This window comes from Hippichthys cyanospilos, chromosome 2 (assembly GCF_059441005.1).
Source record: "Hippichthys cyanospilos isolate Australia breed blue-spotted pipefish chromosome 2, RoL_Hcya_1.0, whole genome shotgun sequence".
Lineage (NCBI taxonomy): Eukaryota > Metazoa > Chordata > Actinopteri > Syngnathiformes > Syngnathidae > Hippichthys > Hippichthys cyanospilos.
Genome location: NC_142370.1, coordinates 7,290,835 through 7,312,389, shown reverse-complemented (window position 1 = coordinate 7,312,389; position 21,555 = coordinate 7,290,835). Strand labels below are relative to the sequence as shown.

The window sequence follows — 21,555 nt, the reverse complement described above, 5'->3', positions numbered from 1 at the left end:
AAATCAATTATTTTTCCACGTTGGCCCTGATCTGGTTTCCAGGGCCCTGTGGGCTTCCTGAAACCACAGTTTGGGGACCAATTTTCCCACCAGAAGTAGGGGGAGGAGAAGGAGGAGGTGGCCTCATCAGGTGGGTGTCTGCTTGCTGGTGTGATGCGCCAAGAAATAAAGCTGTGAAGAAACCCATGAGGCAGGCCACCCCCACCCAAGTTTGAAAAAAAAAAAAGGCAGAATTTTGTGAGTGTGTGTGCGTGAAGTGCAGAACGGGGTAGGCTCCAGCCCACGGAGGAGTGGGAGTGGGAGCCTCCGCCGTGGTTGTCTTGCTCTACTCGAGCGACTAACTCCATTTTGGAACAACAGCTGTTGCCAGAAGACAAGAAGACTCAGACAGCTTTCCACAAGCTCTTTTTTTTTGTCTGCCAAGCGCTGCTTGTACAGCAGTAACGCCAGATTGCCGCTTCAGCTCCGCCACATTTTTCGCCGTTTTTTTTCCTGTCCCCCCCCCCCCCCCTTCCAGCTTTTTGTTTCCGAGTGGCAGAAAACTTAAGGGGGAATCCATGGTGTTCAATGCCCATTGTAACAAGTGGATAAAAGGAGGCGAGCGGATCAAGGTTAGTGACGCTCCAGGACGGAATTTGCTTTTTATTCTGGCTGTGAAATCGCTACCCCCCCCCCCCCCCCCCAAATGTGTCATTTGTGACACGCAGCAGCAGCGTGCAGACACATCAAAATGTTCACCTTTCCTCCTCGCTTCGTCTTTGTCCCCGCACGTTGCACCTTCGCCCGTTCATGTCACGATGGTAAATGGCGACATTTGAATTGTGCAAACATGGATGTGCTCGCCTTTTGTGGTCGTTATGCTAGCCTTCTGTTAGCCTGTTGGTTGCGACGACTTCGCGCGTGCATATTCTCATCACACAAAAACGCTCCATTCTGTTGTTGTTGCCGTGGAAGCTTTGCTGGCATCGTCGTGCCTGCATGCTGGTTGTGAAAAAAGGAGCTGCACGCTGAGTCGTTATTGCAGAGGAGGTGAGTGGCAACGGGGAGTTTTTTGGGAAGCGGCCACTAGGGATCCCCGCTTATTTGCTAGAGTGTTGCTGGGTAAGTGCCACCATGCCGCCCGCACGAGAGACCACAAACGCAGCATGGATTTGCTACTTTGCTGTTGTTGGTCACCCTGCCGATGAACCATCCCTATTGTGCCCCAAGAACGAGACAAAAGGGGTCACGAGTGAACCGGGGCATCCCCCAAGCTTGCAATCAATGTACCCGTTGCAGCTCGGCATGTCATGGCTTGAGAAAACTGTTGCACATGGGAAATGGCAAGTTATCTGCCTGGTGCCAATTTGTATTCACGACCAATGATAATGCAGCGGAAAAGGTGACAGCAAGGACATCACGTGGTCAAACTGTTGCTTTAGCACTCGGAACCAATTGAGAGGTGTTGCGTCTCAATTACTCTCAAAATGATGGATTTAAAATGTGTTCCACAATGGCATCTCTTGACTCCATCCCCCTTTCTCTTAAAACCGATCAGATAAGCTGGTGTGTTCTCCTATGCGACAGCCTCGGGGAAAGTGACCATAACAGAGCACTCAAGTCAATGATGCTTGGAAAAGAAAAACTGCTGTCACTAAAATAATCCTTTCTAGCCACTTGACCTTGAACAGAAGTGTGTATGGCTGCCTTCCTGCTTACTGTACAAAACACAAAAGGCAAATGTGTTTGTCAGACACATCGGTGTATTGAATAAGTGGAAGGCATATCTGTTGCGGCAAGGGCTGTGCACAAATTGGCAGTTTTAAAACAAATGCTTCTCATAATTTTCACACTCAAATCAGGTTCTCGTTTATTGTTTTCAGAGGAATTTCAATGATAACCCTCACATCTCCCCAATATTTAAATCGGCCTTACCCCTCTATGTCGATCTCTTGATTTAAAGATGAATGCTAGTCCAGTAGAAATGTATTAAATTTCCATGGAATCTCTAAATCTTGAGTGCCATCTAGAAGAGTCAAAAAATATTCTCAGTGCTTCAAGAAGCTTCATTTGTCGATCAATGTGCAATTATGTTGGTAGCATACTGAAGGCTTAAGCTTCCCTTCACCCCCTAGTGGTTGGCTGGCTGATTGAGAACGCTCTCCATTTAGATTAGGTATAGATTAGAACCGTATGTTTTGTGTTAAAATAAAATAATAATAAAAAAAACAACTAAAAAAAACCCCTCCATATCTTACTTTTGTTAAAATGCTTTTAACTCATCCACTGCCAATACCTACTGTAGATTTCAAAGATCCAATTCAACTGGGTCGGCATTGACTAAGTGTTGCACACCTTTTCAGATTTGTATAACGTGGATTTATTGTTTTCCTGCTGTAAAATTCTAACACGGTTCAGGGTCATCATCGTGCCTTAAAAAGGTAAATAAAAACTTAAACAAGTAAATAGGCAAAAAGGCCAATGCTGACATTTGTCAAAATGCTGAGTATCGGTCAGTTAAGATATGCAACAGGACCTGTTTTTTTTTTTTTTTTTTTTTTTTAATGCAACTTTCACAGATGGTCAGATTATTTTATTTGCAGCAGCCATTTATGATGACAATTAAAGTGCAATTAAGTGAGCCATCCCTATGCCATGACAGGAATTCAACTTAAGCATGTGTTGACATCGGAAAGTCTATAAATTGTCTGATTTCAAGTCAGAGCAGATACCGAAGACAATACCGAAGTCTTCATGGAGGTCAAGTGTCGCACGATGGCTCATTCGGTTCCATCCTGCTGCTTTTTTTGGACTCAATTTACTTTGGAGATGCTGATCTTCAATTTAGTCGTCAGAATTTTGATTGCTGCAGGACGGCGCCGCCTATGGCCTGGTTTTCAATGGCCCCCTCTGTGTGACGCTGGCGTTAATGGGCACATATTTTGCAGACGAGGATTTCTCGCTTCAACGGCCCTGACCTCCGCCTGCATTCTTTGCCCTGCGCGCTGAGGACTTAAGCGCTTCTGTTTTTAGCAGCCAAACTTCCCCGTCAAGAGATGAGAGGCCTGTCCGATCACACGCTCTGCTTGGAACTCGTACGTTCGTTCGGCCTGTATTATTCAAGAGGAATGTGTGTCTTGCTTGAGGACATCATATGCCAGATTTGCTCAGAGCCGGCCGCCATCGAACTCGTATGAAGAATTGCAGCCGATGAGCCGCATTTCTTTTTAATGTGAAGAAATGAGCAGCAAAAGCATTTCAAGTCCATGATGTAGATTTGCCCATTGAATTTAATAGACCTAGATCAGGATGTTTTGACACATTCCGCAGTTAAATATATGCTTAGAAATGACATTTTTCACATTGCCAATTTTGAGGGGTGAATGAAGGAGCCAAAAATGGGCATTTTACCGACATTAAAATGGAAAATCGCATCTATAGCTCAGGCGTGCCTCCAATCAAATCGTCCCTGTGGAAAAAAATCATAACAAATCTTCCGTCCACAGGTGGCTGACATTGAATGTGTCCTCCCAAACACACATTTTCTTAAACGTTAAACGTTGTAACTAATCAATGAAACATTGCTGTTTACGTTGCAGACTTGGTGCAAAATATCTTCTCCTCAACTGGAATTAAAATGAAATTAAAAGACATGGACAAGATCTGTGTGCTTTTACTATTGCACGGGTGGTATGGGAACAATGTAGTCATGCTTTAGTCATGTTCACCTGCTTGGGCGGGGCCAGTGTGAGAACACAGAATACACAAAGAATGAATGTTTTGGGTGAGAAATCAACGTTCTAGCATGGTTAAAAGCTACAAAATGTTGACTTCTCATTAGGTTTCATTAAAAAATGTAGCTAGAATAACTCTTTTTTTTTTTTTTGGTTGAAAAAGTTGAAAAAATGTTAGCGCTTATTTATTTATGTATCCATTCACAATTTTAAAGTCCTATTCGTGTGACGATAAAATTATATTTTCTGCAATCACATCAATAAATCAATTAAGTGAGCAAAAGACTGGATGAATTGTGAGCCAGGGCTCATATGATGAAATCATAGCTACTCTGCTTTTGAGCGAGCGCTTGACTTTTGATGAAAAGAATGCATGGAACATTGATGGCCGTTTGATCCGTTGCCCATGACAGAAGCGCAAATGAAAGATGTGACATTCCTTTGAGGACTTAACGCAATTGAATGGCGCAGCGGGTGGATAAGCTGATAAAGTAGGTCGTCCAGCTAACCGTATTTGCAGGTGGATCCACTGGCTGCCTTGTCATGTGCACACGTCCTTGGGCACGACACTTAAGCCCAAATTGAGCCCAATTGTTATTCTAATACACCCTCAGCCAGGTATACAGAGAGCAATGTATTCTGATTATGAAAATTTCTCGAAACGTAAAGGCCAAACCCAAATTCAATTCCTTTCGGAATCATAAAGATGCTACGTTCCTTTTGCCGATCTGAACAAGTTTCGTCTATAGATTTCCATCGGAAAAGCTGCATTGGGTCTGTGCATGCTCCGTCTTGACATACTGTAAATGTGGCATGGCGTGGTGTACATAGGGGATGTACGGGCCAAAAATAGGCATATTACTGACATCAGAATGAATTGGAGCGCCAACAAAGCAAAACGCGTGTCAAGCGATTGAACACAGCAACACCCGTTCCTCCTACCAATTTGATAAAAACAATAGTTCCACTTGCGGGTGAACTACGTACTACAAATTTGATTGTCTGGCCCAAACGTTTTGCCACTTGGACATTTTCCAAGGTAAAACTTTATAACTAATAAATGAAACGTTGCTATTTACTTGGACAATTTGATGCAAAAATCTTTCCTCAACTCTGGAATGAAAACCACATAAAGGCATGAACGTTATTTTTTGTTATCTCTTACCAATCATTGACCAATCAAGAGCATTGAAAACTGCTAGTTGAGCATTTTGACATAAATGTTTATTTCATGAAAGTTCCTGACGCTTATGGCGTTGCCAAAATTCTGCCCAAGCTCCAGCGGTATGTTCCCGACTATTCTTTGTCTTCACAAAGTCATGCGAACATTTAAATAAATGCATCGACCGGCACAACCGGCAACCGAATATTTTCCATTGCCGAACAAAGAATCAAAGTTTTCAAACATTGAGTGCCGCTTGACAAAAGTTACTGCATCTTACTTGCCGATGCAAAAACAAAGTGAAACCGGAGCAAATGGATTAGTGGTCCATTTCCACAAGTGGCAAACTGTTGTCGCCACCAAATTTCAAGACCCAACTGGGCGATGTTTTGGGTAGCTTGTGTGTCTGCTTTTCATCGTTGTGGCAGCCAAGAGAGACTGCGACGTGCCATTGTCTCCTGCGAGCACATTAGCATCCATTTCACAGGCAGGACCCGGGAGTTGAATAAACACAGCTTTCCATCTTTTGAGAAGCTCTTGAATCAAAGCTCATTATGCTAATGGATTTCGTCCATGGGAACCGATTTGAAATCGAGTTGATGTATCCGTTTTTTGGCCTTAAGAGTTCACTATAAGAATTGGATGAGACTCGGGGCCTCAAAAAGTCCATGTGCAAGATTTTTTTTGAAATTTAATATGGCTTTTGAAATGATTGCGAGTGAGCATTCCAAGTGACAAAATTGAAAAATGCTTAAGCCTAGGAGGCAGAGTTGAGTGTGACAGGAAACTGCTCGTGATCTGCTTTGTGCTTCGGATTGGTCCACCTTGGGAATTTTCAGGCTTTCAAGTTTGTCATTGCTGCCTTTCTTACAACTCTCTCAGGAACACTGACGAGCTTTATTGATACAAGACTACTCTCAGATATTACACCGTAAACTGTTGACTTTGAAAACTAATTCCAGCCATATTAAATAACTTCCCTCAATCCCCTCATGAGGATGTATTGTTTTGTTTTGTATTAGAAAGTTGAACACAAATTTTCTTGTGTTGTTGCTGTGACTTGTAATGGGCGCCGCAACCACAAGCCAGCGCGTCTTGACTGCCCTCTTTTCGTGTCTTGCAGTTGTCACGCTGTCAATTAAAAAATGTTCATCCTGCAACTACGAAACAAATCCGTTTTCTATATCCCTCACCCATCATTTTTTAACGGAGTATAATAGGGCTTCTGATATCCTACTGAAAATCATTTCAAGTAATTTGGTATTAGAATGTAATCACATAATTAAATATTTTTTAAGCATTCTTACTGATCATAATTAAGAGTATTTGATTTTAGGACTTTGTAGCATTGTCGTCTTTGATGATGATCAAATCATTTGAAGGGAGATACTTCCAAATAAAAGTCTACTCAGGCATTGATGTCAATATGTGATCTGGAAATGGAAGCTTTATTTTGAAGTTGGCCTGTCATGCAAAGCGTCAACACTTGTTGCTACCCTAAGCTTGATTTTATCCTGACAGCATACACTCAATAAACAAATACCCGAGACAGGAAAAAAATGCCCCAAACTTTTTTTTTTTTTTTTAATGCAGGTACTCAAATTACTCAAACTGGTTCTGTGTATCCTCACAGTACACACAGATGGACTCTTTTGAACAGCAAAAAAAAAAAAAGCAGACCAGTGTCTTGTAGTTTTCACAAAGGTCATGGCCTGGATTTTTTTTTTTTTCTTTCCCAAGACTACTCCTGATGAACTTCTGTTCAAGGTTCATCAATAATTTACGTTGTATGGATGCCTTTATGCGTGGTTTGTATTCTTGCTTGGTCGTGATGTTCTCATGATGGGCCGTGCTTGATTTTATTTTGAGAATAAGCTGCGGGCCAAAAAAAAAAAAAAACTGCAGCTTGAAAGTGGCACTGGGGCTGACCGTTGGACAGCCCTTTATAATGACTTTGGTTTGTTTAGAATGCCTAATGTGCTTTCATTATGTGAAAAGTGCTTTACCCCCATCCCCCATTTGGTTTTCTTTTCCCTTTAACGCAGGCAAATGCAATCAGATGATGCTCCTATCTGACTTGACGTGCGGCAGCAATGTGTCATGGTGAAACGGGGTGATGCGTTAGAACAAACGGCCGCGGTTAGACTAATCGGGTTTCCAGGCTGATGCCGCCATTGCTTATTATATTAGTCCGCAGAAGGATCCTGCAGCCAGATTTGCAGTCAAATGACGATGATTGTGCAAATAAACAGACCAAGGGAAGCACGGTTCACAGGGGAAACATGCTTGCATCCGTTCTTTCTCGTGAGCTTTCTGTCATTTTCCTGCCATGATCGCAGTCTTTATTTTTTTTTTGTTGCCAATTCCCTACCCGTTTCTAATTCTCGCACTCATCAAATTATCCTCCGTTTTCTCTTGCCTAATCAGGCCAAGGCACCCTGCTCAGCCGCGTGGGTGTGTGTGTGTGTGTGTGTGTGTGTGTGTGTGTGTGTGTGTGTGTGTGTGTGCGTGCAGAACCTGGGAGAAGGATTGGGCATAAACAAGCTGGGCAAACAAGCCACCTGCTTCCTGCTGAGCTCTCTTGTTATTTAATGTGGGGATGGAAATAGAAGCGGGTAACCTTGCAGGCAAATTAAAGTGGATCGGGCGGCCAGCTTCAAGAAAATTCCACATCATTACATCATTTTGTTTCTGCTAACTAGATACAGCAAAAAATAAATACAGAATTATTATTATTACTAATATTATTATTATTAGAGTATGCCATTGTGCCAAGTTTACATTGAGAATGCTATTGTTTTGAGCCTTTGTAGCTATTTATATGAGCTTTATTTACAAAGGTGGAATGATTATACAGTGACTTCTTGAAAAATGGTTGAAATTCATGACAGGCTGAGAAACCGCAGTCTCATCGGGATATATTTACATCTTTACTGTGAACATATGGAGAATCACACAGAAAGCCAAATCCATGATCAAAGGAGAATTGTAGCTCTAGTCAACTTAATGTATATAATGTTTGAGAACAACTGTAACAAAACACTGTACACAAAACACATATCCATCAAAATAAAATCATTATCACAAGTTGGGAAAGACATTACCAGACATTTCTTCCAAAGGATATGACTGATCAAATAACCCATTAAAAGTTAAATACTGTGACCAAAAGCTATTTCCAAATGACTTACTAATGTTGATACTTAGTAAAGTCACACATTGCTTGATTCAATGAACACTCAAACCTGAGAAATGTTTGATAGGATCGAAATTATTTTTCTGTTCAACACAGGAAAGGTATTTACTGGTAGGTGGTGTGAGACTCCAGTACTATTGTAAAAAAAAAAAAAAAAAAAAAAAAAAAAAAAAAACAATTTCAAAATGTATACGTAGGTCCAATTCAAACACAGCCATGAAGTAATAGATAATCACCATTAGGTTTTTTTTTTTTTTTTTTTTTTTTTAGAGCACAAAACGGTATGTGCAAAACAGTGACTTTAAATTAGTGAAATTATTAGTACACTATTTCTAAAAGCCTGAAAATTACCCAACTACTCTAAATGAAGGTTCTGGAAAATTTACCACTGAAGAAATATTGAAATCATTTCGCAAAGAATCTGCTTGATGTGATGATGAAACTCGTGAGAATAAAATGACCCAGATGAATGAGAACAAGCAACTCTTTTAATAGCCAAGCTATTAACTGATGAGTAATCTACAGATTAATCACCGATGAAAATACTTGCAATGGCATTTTCCCAACCTTGTCTCAATTCATCAGTCACTGCACGTCCATCATGTTCATTAAACATGGAGCAGGTGCGACAGAAGTGTTGCAAGGCGAGTGTCACAAAATAGATTTCAAATCCAAGCTTCAGTTTTTCCGTGGGGATTATTTCCAGCCTTTTCGGCCATGATTTCACGCAGTCCCGAAAGAGCTCTTTGATTTATTGTTAACTTTATTAAACCGTCATTTAACCAGCCATTAGGAATAGCAGATTAAACTAAGTATTTCTCAATGAGCTGTTATATTTTACTCTGAAAATGTATTCTTTTAATCTGGAGGGCCGTTTACATTACATTTCCGTTTCCTGTTTTTACCTTCCAAAACTGATTGGCTTATCTTGCGTCACTATTTGTGTCCTGTCACTCCGAACGCGTTCTATAGATGTCGCCCTTTTACCCAAGCAGGCAAACGTCATTGACTGCAATTCAAATGCATGGTTTGTTGCGCCGTCCACATAGTCAATCTGAATCAAGCATTATTTATTTTCCCAAACCACAGAGGACCCCAACATACAGTAAGGATGAAAGAGCCGCATGTGGCTCCGGAGCCGCTGACCCCTGGTCTTACTGCCTTCCTTGTTCTTTTTAACAATTTACATTTGGTTATTGCATTCTTTCCCGAGTTCTGTTTTTAGTTCTCATGCTCTTTAAATATATTTTAGCAGAGTTTCCAATGCTTTATCGTTTTTCATGCATTTTCTCAGTATTTTTTTCTACGTTTATTTTCCCAAACGTGTTCTTCCTGAGGGTTTTATATCTTTTACATTCATATAAAAGTGCTCTAATGTCTCTTCTTCTTCTTCACAACCTTTGCAGCCCCTTCACATTCTCAAATTTGTCTAGATACCGTTGAGACAATTCTGTTGTCCATGTCGTTCCATCAGTTTAGTTTCTGGCGTTACAAACTATACATTATATACACATCGTTTCATGCTTTATATTCTTACATTTACCTCTTCTTAAATTTGTTCCCAATAGCAATTTTGCATAGTCCACCTTTCTTTTCTTTGTTTCGCTTGTAATAATAGTCTGTAATGTTTTCTTTGTATTCATGAAGTCCCCGTTGCCAATTTGCCTTTTCAGCTTCTTTAAACTATGCCATTGATTTACTCATTTTAGCAGAAATAAAATAAAATACCAGAGTAGGCTTCAAACGTTTTACCTTGCCTGCCACATTTTTCTTTCTCACTTGGCCACTGGGTTAAATAATCCCCCACCCCCGATTCACACTGTCCGAGAGTAAAGGCAGTGCTGTGACATCATAATATCGTCGACTTGTCACGTGTATGTGTCTGTGCTTATCTAGCAGTGAACAATCACAGTTTGATGACTTCATTTCAATACAATGGCGTCAATTGCCAATTGCTATTTGTAATCGGAGCCTTCCCTCTAGACCGACAAAGACTTGGTGCAAGAATTGCACAAATTCAAATTAGCGATGCTCATTTTTGCTCAGTGTGACCTTGAAACCCTGTTGAGGACCCACATGGGACTCACACACGCATCCATTACAGACACATACAAAGCGGGGTGTTCCCAGAAGCCAAAGGCTCTACAAGGATGGAGTAAACAATTGAGCATTTTGACCGTAAAAGCTCATACAGCTATGATTTCCTCTGACTGCCTAAATCCCGCCCTCCATCTTTAGACGTCACATTTTCCTCCCCTTTTTTTGGTCTTAATTATACGATGTGCTGAGCGTGACCTTGATCTTCCCATTGGGATTCTCACCACAGAGATTCATGTTTCCAAGTCTTGGGATGTTTGTGGCTCTGCGTTTATCCAGAATGCTCTTCCTGATGCAACCCCGCCCGTTTGTTGGCTCGGGAGCCGCGCTGGGCCTCTTCAGTGGCTTGGCGTTATACATTGAACTTTACACAGGGAATCGTCTAGCCGCCTTTGAAATGCTTCGGGTCTCGTTCAAAACAAATATTGGGCCAACAAACCAATGGAGGCCATACGAACATTTATGCCTAAGTTTGTATCCGTAAATCCAAAAGCAAACTAATATAGATTCAAGCACTGAATTCATAATGGTAGCACAAATTTTGAATTGAATCTACAGTATGTTTTGATCAAAGTAAAACATACACAGAAAACCAAAAAACACATTTCCACTTGATTATGAATGACGTTTGAATGATGATGAATGATGTTTTATACATTTATGATGATCGTTTTTTTTTTTTTGTTTGCTTAAATTTAAATTGTTCTTAGCAGCACACTACTTTCCATCTATTCTCCACCACCTTCAAAACTTTGAAACTAAAAACCTTAATGAAAATTTGCTACCTGAAAGAGCACATTTGTGTCAGCATGGTTTGTTAAAAAGTGATCAGTAGGAATATCTATCATGCCAGACTATATGGAGCGCTCAAGCTCTGCTAGCTAGCGGCTAATTACATTAGTCACAGCTATAATTAAGCCTGAGCCACCAGTAAACAGTGGCAACAGGTGCCATATGTGAATGTCAGTGTAATTAATTTGTTTGTCAGCACCCTCAATTGGCGATTGGACATCATTTCACAACAAGGTCATGTTGTTTGTTTTGGCAGTTGCTAGCCAAAGTTGCAGTAGAAAGAGTAGTCAAGCTGTCATACACTACTGGGAACAACTTCAAAATAAAAACAGTATCAAGGCATTTATGGCCATATATTAGTTGATAGCAATTTTTGAAGTGGCCTTTTCAGCCCAGTTTCAGCATGTTATACTGTCGAGCATTGACAACTGTTGCTACGATAGGCTTATGTATTTTTTTTTCTGACGTGTGCACTAATGAGCGGGGATCCAGGGCAAGAAAAAAAATGCCTTAAACTTTTTATTTATTTATTTTGAGCGGTTGTACTCAAATTTCTTGAGGACTAGTTTCTGCCTTTGTCAAGGTGATAACAAAAAGCTTTGCAAATACGCCCTGACTTCAACCATAATTAAACAAAGCGTTCATCAAGGGTTATAATGATCTTTTTGAAAAAAAAAAAAAAAAATCCCTACCTTTACGTCTCCTGCATGTACAATGAATCTATTTGTACTTGATCTCTTTTTGTGAGCTAAAGGCTATCATGTGTCCGAGCCAGATCGATGTCGGCTTTAGGTATAGTCTTCCGAAGTATGTAGCAGCTTTTGTATCATGCTTCAATTCACTCAAATTGTTTCCACGGGAGCTGAAGCTAATGGCTTGGGTCAGGCTTTTTACTGCCTGTTCCTCAGCTGTTCATTTTGCTTTCCTGCAGATGAGCTCGCTATGCTCATTTAGGACCGCAGTCGAGCCTGACTGGAATTAAGGGTTTCGCTTTGGCGGCTCATAGAGGTTAAAATAACAATGACGTGTTCTCAGTTCTAGACATCTACAAATCTACAACCCGATGCGGAAACTTTAATTTTAGTTATCCTGATTTTAAGAACCATCTAGACTTCCATATTTGTGCATCTGCCTGCAGAAAGGGCTACAGTTGCTAGCTTCCCAGGCTAACTGTTTAATTTTCACCTCGGCAAGTGATGTCAGGTCTTCACAGTCAGCCCGACTGAGAAGGATCGGGTGCAAATATATGCAGGCCCACTGAATGAGAAGGACTTTCAATTATTTATCAGAGGAAGACCGGCAAGCGTTCCAACGAGGAAATACAGCTCCCTTGTGTTTGAACTGGGCGTGTTATCAGGCGAGCAGCTGCTGACATCATGTGAATAGTCGCGGCCCGCACCACATCCACTACAACGAGTGAGGCTCGAGAGGCGAAACGGCTGCCGTTCAGCAAGGATTGTGGTGCCATCAAATTGTTGCACCTGGGACCGAAGTACACCTTTTATTTTGTTTTTCTTTTATATATAATGTGGTGTCTTTAGGAGCTGTTAACACAAAACAGACTAGATACACATCCGCGCATTGGCAGTACAATTGGGCTTGAAACTGCGTGAAGGTAATCTTTAAATTTTATCTGAATGCTTCTCGGCATTGGATCGATTTGTAACTGGACTGTTCTGGTTGGAGATTGAAGAGATTCTGCCCTCCGTCATCCCGGCAGGCTTTGGGACAGCACTCGCCCAGGTTTGGCGCGGAAACTTAACTGTTCGTTCTCCAAGTCGACTGGGAAAGTCCAGTTGCCTTGGATTCAACAAATAAAGGACGTGAATGTAGGGGAAGATTTACAGCCGCATATCTCAAAAGATGAGTGTAAGTGTGGTGTAAAACTATGTGCCCCTGCTTTCATTTTGTAAGCTAATGTGTAGCACTGGCAATAGTAAATACCAGGCCCATAGCAGAAAGTTGCTAAAGGAGTCCTCATACTACACTATGTGTAAATGGGCAGCAGTTGCTCAATCTTCTGTACCATGGTGGCAGTAAAGTAAACAGACTTGTAAATAAGTGTACTGCTAAAAGAAATGTGAATATACAGTACATGGAAAGGGAAGTGGTTACAATTGCTCGGCACTTCGGTGTTTTTGGCAGAGTATCAAGAAAGTATTCCTATGAGTACTGTGGATTCTGGATATTTGCAGTGTAGCATCTGTGAATTTACAAACAATACTAGCGCTGAGCAATATGAGCAAAAATATCTATATTTTTCCAGTCATTCTGGACAATTACAGTTTTAGATAATTTAAGTAACAAACCCAACAAACATTTATTTAAAGGTTTTATTCATTCAAATATAAATCACATGCAAAATCTTCAGTCAACAATGAAGTACTGTTTACTAATTTTAAATTAGTTTTAAGAAGGTTGATTAGATTTTCAAAATTCAAATTTTTTTTTTCAACGAGTTGAAATACAACCTGTGTTTGGTTTGTTTACTAAATAAGAAAACGAACAACAAGTGTGACGTTAAATGTTGAAATTCTTTTTAATTGGTTTATCATATTAATGTCAACTGTGTGATTTAGACGTGGTTTAAAAATTGGCTTGCTGACTGGACTTACAAAAAAAAAAAAAAAAAGGACATTGGGAAGGGACCTTCATAAGATCAGGGCAAAAAAAATGGGGCTAGTGAAATCCGTCAGGATGTGGGACACAAGGCTCAAGACCAGGACAGCCTTTGTTAAACCAGGACATTCTGGTTATAGTTTTGACATAAACTTAATATTCATAGCGTGTGCGGAAAATACTGATTTGGATCTTGTACAAAACTTGTCTAAATGCCACATTTTAGTACAGTCGTCAGTCACTATTATAATAGGACACATGTATTGTAAAGCAGCCATCCAGCATTCTGCTACCTGCAAAACCTCATATTTCACAATGTAGCAAATTTTCAAATTTTCCCCTTGTATAATTATGAATTGCACAAATTAACTAAATGTCTTCCTCACTATTAAATTGCATAGAGTAGAACCAACCTACATTTTTGTTGTGGAAAATATTAAATAGCAGAATTTTACTGCCTATTTGTGAATTATTTTGTGGTTAATTTTTTTTTTATTTATAATAGGTTTCAATTATTTATATTATCTCTCTACATGCTTCAAGGGTTTTTAAGTGCTACGTACAATAAGTGCTCTTTGTTTCTTCTTCCATCTTCAGTGTTTGCCATTATGTGTTAGCATTACCTGCCAAACTGTTGCTAGATTCCAACTAAGCTGAGTGCACTTCTTTGTGACAGTACTCATATCTCAAGTGTATCAAAGCAAAAAAAAAAAAATAGTAGTCATCATCGTTGCATGGAAACCTGCTAATGATGCCGCGGTAGCATTTGATGCACATGAGCAGCTAAGGTGACTAATTGTCCACGCAGATGGCAATTAGACGGCGGACCTCGTGCACGTAGCAACTGGCTCGGTCGAGTAGAAGAGATTAACAGCAGCGCAGCATAATGCGTGGGCTTGGAGGCAGAACAAACGACTTGGTCATGTGAGGATGATGTGATAATTTCAGACAGGAAGTGCCATTCAGCGTCTGTTGAGCAGCGGAAATGAAACTAGCACACGTGAATCTCCATGTGGAATTTTGTCAGTCGGCCACCCCCGCTGTGAACAAGCTTGTCCTTGCCATCTGTGAAGCTAACGCAAGCTAGCATTAGCATCTGCTGTGATGCTGGGCTGTTAATATGATCATTTATGGCCTGAGAAGCTGCAAACGAAGACATGAGTGAGGAACGCCTCCATAGCTGCATGATGACATGGGCAGGGAAGGTTTTGTTTTGGAACATTGAAATGTTTTTGAACCTTATTATCATTATTATGAAATTGTTACACATTAAATCATAACTACTCAAACGGTCAGTGGATTCTGCACGCCCTTCTCTGGCTCTTGGGCTGAAAAGTTGACTTTTCCCAAACAACGCGGCCTTTTTGTGTGTGACCTCTGCCGGCTTGACCCTGGCAACTTCCTTTCTGGCACAGTACTGCGTAGAAAGAAAACAAGTGCGCGGATGGTTAGAAGTTCCAAACGGAATGTGAGTTAGTTTGTCTGGGAACAGACTGACCCTGGGTCAGTGTGTTGTAACCATGTCTGCCTCGCGATTCCTCCCCTGCGAGTCACCGTAACGGCCGTCATCCGTTCGTCAGCGCTCAGCTGTGGAGTCGCGGCTTACTGCGTCTTTTATTGCGATGACCAGCTACCGAGCGGTCAGGGGTCATGCCTTCCTTTCGCCCCACAAGGACACTTTCAAGGGGGTGCGATCGTCTCAAGCTGCGTCGTCGTTTATCTGCAAATGCGAACTAATGGCGCAAAGCCACAGACAAAATGGAAGCTTGAAGACGCATGGGTAAAATCAGGTTTGGGCGGTATTTTCTGCTTTGTGTGGCGTTGTAGCGCTTGACAAGATCCTGACCTAGTTTAACAACGAGGGAGAAGAGGAAAGGGAAGCGGCACGGGTTGCTAAGAGGGAGGCACTGGTGGGCCCTCCTGTCCTCTGAATTCTTTCCAGCTCTTTCACTTGGACTTTGTGTATTGATCCGGCCCAGATAAACATACTCATCTGGAATGCTTGTAATGTGCAAGCAACAGCCCTCGGAGATATGGAAACAGCTTGAAGGCTACGTTCACAACGCAAGGCACGATGCCCAATTTGGGATATTTTTCATGTACGTACTTGTGATGAACTTGTTCAAATTAAAAAAACAAATGTGACCTGTAATGTGAAAAAACGCAGTGCTGTATATTTGTCGAATTCAAATCATTGTCATGTCACAAAGACCCGATTTCAAGTCAAGTCGAAGTCCATAAGGTCCAATTCTAAGTAGGGTTGGGCGTCATTTGAACGTGAACAGTTGTAATTCAGTTTTTTTAGGGGTGGCTTATTTAAAGTCTCGTTTTACGGGCCATATTGTAAGATCCAAAAACAGCACCTTGGGTCTGCTAAGCATCATAACTTGATTTTGCTTGGTAACGCTTGGACCAATTATCTCCCAGAAGTCGGCGACATCCCCATAATTCAGCACGTTTTCGATTTAGACCTGCAATGCTGCGTAGGATCCAAGGGGTTAAGACAAAGACCTTATCCTCCATATATGCCAAGGAGGTATTAAAAATGGCAATTCCCATCTAATTATTTTCAAAGAGGTGCCTTATTGAGTGAACTCTGCAAGCAGCCAGTCATATTATGCTTCGTTTAAACACTTCTTGGTTAGATTAAAAAAAAAAAAAAAAAAAAAAAGATGGTGTTAGCCGTTATTGAAACTTTGACTTTTTAATACCACTATCCAGGCCTAGTTTGGATCTTGATACAAATATCATATTTCCTCATTCAGTTCTTTATAAATGCCCCTTTTCATCATAATGTCACATGTGTTCCCCGGTGGCTCAACTCTGAGTCAGTTCCAAAATAGACGTGGTGGAAATTCAGATGTGATTAGATTTCCCCAAAATGACAGGCATTCAAAAGGTTGAGTGGGGTTGGAGTCGCCACGTCAACTTGTGGACTTTGATAGTTCCCGCTCAGATTCTCTTTGTTGTGATTGATGGAATGCCATCACACTCTAAAAGTGGAGTCGAGTCATACACCACGCAATGACAAGGTTAGAAACAAAATTCCATCCATTTTTTTGTGTAGCAAACGTATCATTTACAGCTTTGGATGTCATGCACAATGCAATCAAATGATACTCCTTCCTGTGCCATATGACGAGCGCCGTCTCATCGCACGCTAACCTTTATTTTACCCGCCCGTTTGCAGGTGTAATGAGTGCGCTGGTCATGGACAGATGATGGACGTGGAGACGTCATACTCGGACTTCATCAACTGTGATCGCACCGGCCGCAGAAACGCGGTGCCCGACATAGCGGGCGAGGGCAAAGCCGAGGCCAGCACCAGTGAGGTGGCCAAGGATTTGGCCCAGATGGACTTAAAAGATGCAGGTGAGCAGAGACAACGTTGCCATCTAGCCGGCTATGCACTACTGGGCTGCAACGTTTCTAGATCAGTGGTTCTCAACCAATTTTCAATAATGTACCCCCGGTGACTTTTTTTTTTTTTTTAATTGTTTTCCAGCCAAGTGCAAATTTTATATTCAGTACGTTATTCAGTATAATTTAATAAAAGCCAGATTCTCCCCCAGACTACAATGGTTTGACCAAATCTTTCACGGGCCACCTCTTGTTACCTATCAAATTAATGATTATGATTAATTATTTTTGTGAACAGATTTCTACTATGATCCCAAAAGAGGACACTTTAGGTCAGGGGTGTCTAACTCATATTTATCGGGGGCCGCATTGTAGTAATAATTTTTGACAGAGGGCTGGTATGATTGTGAAATCAAATCAATTATAGGTGTGTTTGTCACACTTCTAACTAGTTTTGAAATAAGAGCACGGTAAAAACTGTTCAAAAAGATATTCGGGACAGAAAATGCTTGTTATTTTTACCCCCTAATTTTTAAATATTGAGGACAACTTGCTAATTTAGTATTTTAATCAGAAACTTGAAGTTTGATCAGGTTCTCGCGGGCCACATAAATTGATGTGGCGGGCCGGATCTGGCCCCGGGCCTTGAGTTTGATACCTGTGCTTTAGGTTGAATATTGTTCTGTGGAAAAATATTTATAATTATTTTTTCAAGAAAAGGTCTGACACTTTATGTTGATTACTTTTTGAGGACAAATATTTTTTAATACATCTTTTTTATTATAACAGATCTCTTCTATAATCAAAAATAGGACACTGTTGATTTTTTTTTTTTTTTTTTTTACTAATATTGAAAGGTTCTAAAGTTTAATAAACAGACACAGGTGGCATGTTTTAAGGTCATTCGTTTTTATTTTTTTAACCCAAAAATGTTTAGCACAGATTAAGGGGTACTTGGTTGAAAACAAATTTCGTATGGGGTTCATCAGTGAAAAAAGGTTGAGAACCACTTGTCGAGATCACATGTGTCAAGCTCCTGTCCCCAAGAGCTTGAATCCTTTGTGTTTTCATCAAAAGCTTCACAGTAACTATTCTAGTCATTTGATCGATGTTCCGCCAAAAAGTAAAGTTAATGTGCCTTTCTTTTGAAATCAATTGTCTCGTTTAATTATCTGAATAATCAAACACTGTGAAAATTTTTACCCTGATAAATCATTCCACGCTTCTGTTTGTGTGGTAGGAAGTCTCCCATTTAGATTTTCAAATGTCGTCTTGTCACCAGAGGAAGTTGAATTTCTTCGCTCAGTTTCTCATGATTGTTTCCTCGTAAATCCACAGAGCCGATCTTTTTCCTGCGGCACTGAGCGTCAAACTCAATACGGATAGAGTTGTCAATCTGATTTTCATCGTATGACACATTGTCGTTAGGGTTTCCCTCAGGTGGTTGTTGATGACGGTGAAAGCACAGATGTATGACAATTGTTTGCGGTGCAATTGTACGGCAAAAATCACAGTTTTCTTTGGACCATCTTCTGTGGCTTATTTGAACTGAAGTGGGGAACTATATTTACAATTTGACAACTCATGTAATTATTATTTCAAATGATAATACTGACAAAAAGTCTGGATTTGTTGTAAAAAAAATGTATGGACATTGATGCATGCATTAAAATTATTTTTGTTTGTCTAGTAAAAATTAGTGTTCTCCCCATGCTTGCGTGGGTTTTCCCGGGTCACTCTGGCTTCCTCCCACATTCCAAAAGTCTAAACGGCCGGCTAACATTCATCCGACTCGCAGGTAACAAACAAATGTCACAATTCTGTGCTCAAAAGAGCGCAAGCAGGTTAGAACAACAATAGTGGACAAGGCAAAGACAACTCAATGAAGGCAGCGCGAGGTGTTTTTTGTCTCAGTCTCTTTCTCGTGTTCTTGCTCAGTAAAGGCTCGGAGCGAGTGAGCCGCTCGTTCGAACAAGTGAGAGGGACGTTGCTGGCACGGCACAAAATGCTATGACGAAAAACCTCACCCTTCCCCTTTTTAATTTAATCCTCGAATTGAACATATTGAAAATATTCCGGCTCCACTATGACAGCCATTTCAGCATGGCCAGATATTTCCGTGAACAAGACAAAAATATCGAAATGTTATAAGTAAACACTAACCGATTGTGATCATTTCCAAAGGTGCGAATATTAAGATGAATTGAAGCGTGTCCGTACTGCACAAGACTGAATTCTGTCCCGTTTCCCTCCATCAGGCGAGCCCGAGGCATCTCCGTCCCCCGAGGCCGAGGGCTCCACCAGTCAAGACGCCCAGGGAGGCGGAGGCCCGTCCTAAGCGGGAGGCGGCGGTACAATATTGATGGAGACACCGTCGCTCGCTGACAGCTCATTTGGAGCTTGGTCAGCCCCAATTGGATCAGACGTTAAGACGGCAACCGCTGGGTAGTCCGACTGCCGTTTGATATGCTTCTCTTCTGCACTGGACTCTGTTTAGTCCCATTATATTCCCATGGGACGCAAAGGAAGAGAAATGCTGCATTCATGTGAAAACGTTTGACGGGTCCAAACAATTTCTAGCCCAGTGACGGAGGGGGAACTCATAACTGCGTGTCATTTCCCTTCGCTATGTGCGTGTGTGTTTGTAAGCCTCTTGACCTGTATGTTGCCCTTTTTCCAATATCCCACTTTGTCTCCATTCAGCCGTCATGTATGGACTCTGTATTTATTGCTAACTGTTCAGTGATAACTTTGTGATAGCAATTTTCTTTGTGTAATAAAAAATAGACATGAATTCGGATTCGTGCTGCTCTTGTTCTGTTTCTATGGGAGTCGATTAGCGGGTTTGTGCTGACCGAAGAAGATCAAACGGGCCGAGCTGCATTCAGCCGTAAATTTGACCCAGCTTTGTCTACATAAGGTATCAACACAAAGCTCATGTTTACATGTGAACCCTGCATGGGCCCTCTTTACAGAAACACAAGATGACAAGGCAGTTCATCAGCAAAACTTTGTTTTTTGTTTTTTTTGTCTACTTGTTCTCAATTAGGCCTGTTGTTTGGTTCAAAGTGAACTACAGGTGGAGTATATTCCCATTATTATTATTATAATTATTATTATTATTGACTACTTTTAGTGTTGTTGAAATATACCAGGTTTTTTTCCGTTTATTCATTTTGTGATTTCATTGAAACACGTTTACTTCAATAAATCAACCAAACAACCACAATTAATACATTTTAGGCCTTTGTTTGCTGTGTTTCTACGACATTTTTCACATGAAAAATGGGTACTTTTGCCCAACAAATGTTGTTCAACAACGTACCTAATATATATTTTCTGAAATAAAACGTTAAATTATGTAATACAGGAGATATGATGCACTTCGACTGGCGCCTTGAGTTAAACGTGGCTATTAAAGCGAGTTGTAATCTTTCCACCCGCCGCAAGATGTCACTGCAACAAAGCTCTTGCGTTGTAGAGATGCCCTTTTAGTAAGTCTTCCTGTTAGTTGAGTTACTTGGAAGTAAATATCAGGTGCAATTCTCCACTAAACTTCTGGCGGGCGGGCAAAAACAAGCTATTAAATAGACTACAAAAAGAGCTAAAGAGAATAGCTACTAGTCGCCTGCACAACCATGCGCGCCGCCATTTTAGCTAGTATTAGCAAAGCACGCCACTTTCCAAATTGGGGGGGGGTTAAAAAAAAAAGCCCCACGTGTTTTTCAACCAACATGATTACCGAAACCGCCGGAACAAACCGTTTGAGCGGTTTTCAGAAGTTCTTCCATCTGACTCACTGGAGATGAAAAAAAAGGAAAGCAGCGCGCATGAATGTTGATAACTAAGGTAAGCAAACGCGTATAAGCGGCAATTCACCGAGTTCGTGTACAAACGATCGTGCCCGATTTATTGTATCGAAGACAAACAGTATTAATTAATTTAAGTGGCAGGCATGTCTTATGTATTTCCTTAAGCCGTTTTGCTTGCTAACGAAGACAAGCAACACGAAGTAGGTTGCACACGGAAAAATAGCTTTATAGTCAAAGGTCGTTTTTGTTTGGACGGGTTGTTTTTATTTACTTTGAACAATAATTATAAAAACATTCAAAGATTAATGTTTTTATATAAAAAGTATTTGTTGAGTATATCATATGTTGAATATGCGAAGTCTTGTTTTTTTCTTCACTGAGATGTTTCGGAATTTTCTTTTGTTGCTTATACCTGCCATGGTCCGTCTTTTTCACTAAGGCTGTCTTTCTCGTTATTGCCACTGGAGGGTGTCTCATGGTGGAATCTGACTTCTGTGAGCGTTCTGGCCAACAATATTTTACGGTGTTTCGCCGTTAAGGATTGGCTGAAAGTGGTCATATGATTTCCAAGGATCCATCTTGTAGCTCTTGTATAATTCGACGGCGCATAATCAAACTGCTTTTCATGAGTCTTTAAGTATTTAAGGGGAATACAACAAAAATACTAAAAAAAAAAAAGTGTCACAGGAATGGCTGTTGGGTGTCATACACCAAGTGGCAAAGGTGTGAAGCTCCACATATTAGTCCTTGACCCAGGATGGAGGGACACCCAATGACAGCTTCTTTGCCATGTAAATTTATTGT

General features: G+C 40.8%; 1 protein-coding gene across 2 annotated transcripts; it reads left to right on the top strand.

The window, feature by feature from the left end:
* The first annotated feature begins 145 nt into the window (after positions 1-145).
* pkig (protein kinase (cAMP-dependent, catalytic) inhibitor gamma) lies at positions 146-19,739 on the top strand. Of its 2 annotated transcripts, none has more exons than XM_088408948.1 (3): positions 146-611; positions 16,770-16,951; positions 19,198-19,739. In XM_088408948.1, exons 2-3 carry the CDS (start codon positions 16,798-16,800, stop codon positions 19,275-19,277), a joined length of 234 nt encoding a protein of 77 aa, XP_088265074.1. In that variant the 5' UTR covers positions 146-611; positions 16,770-16,797; the 3' UTR covers positions 19,278-19,739. The 2 variants fall into 2 exon arrangements, with proteins under 2 accessions (XP_088265074.1, XP_088265075.1); XM_088408949.1 differs by lacking the exon at positions 146-611 and adding an exon at positions 886-1,029.
* Positions 19,740-21,555: the final 1,816 nt, after the last annotated feature.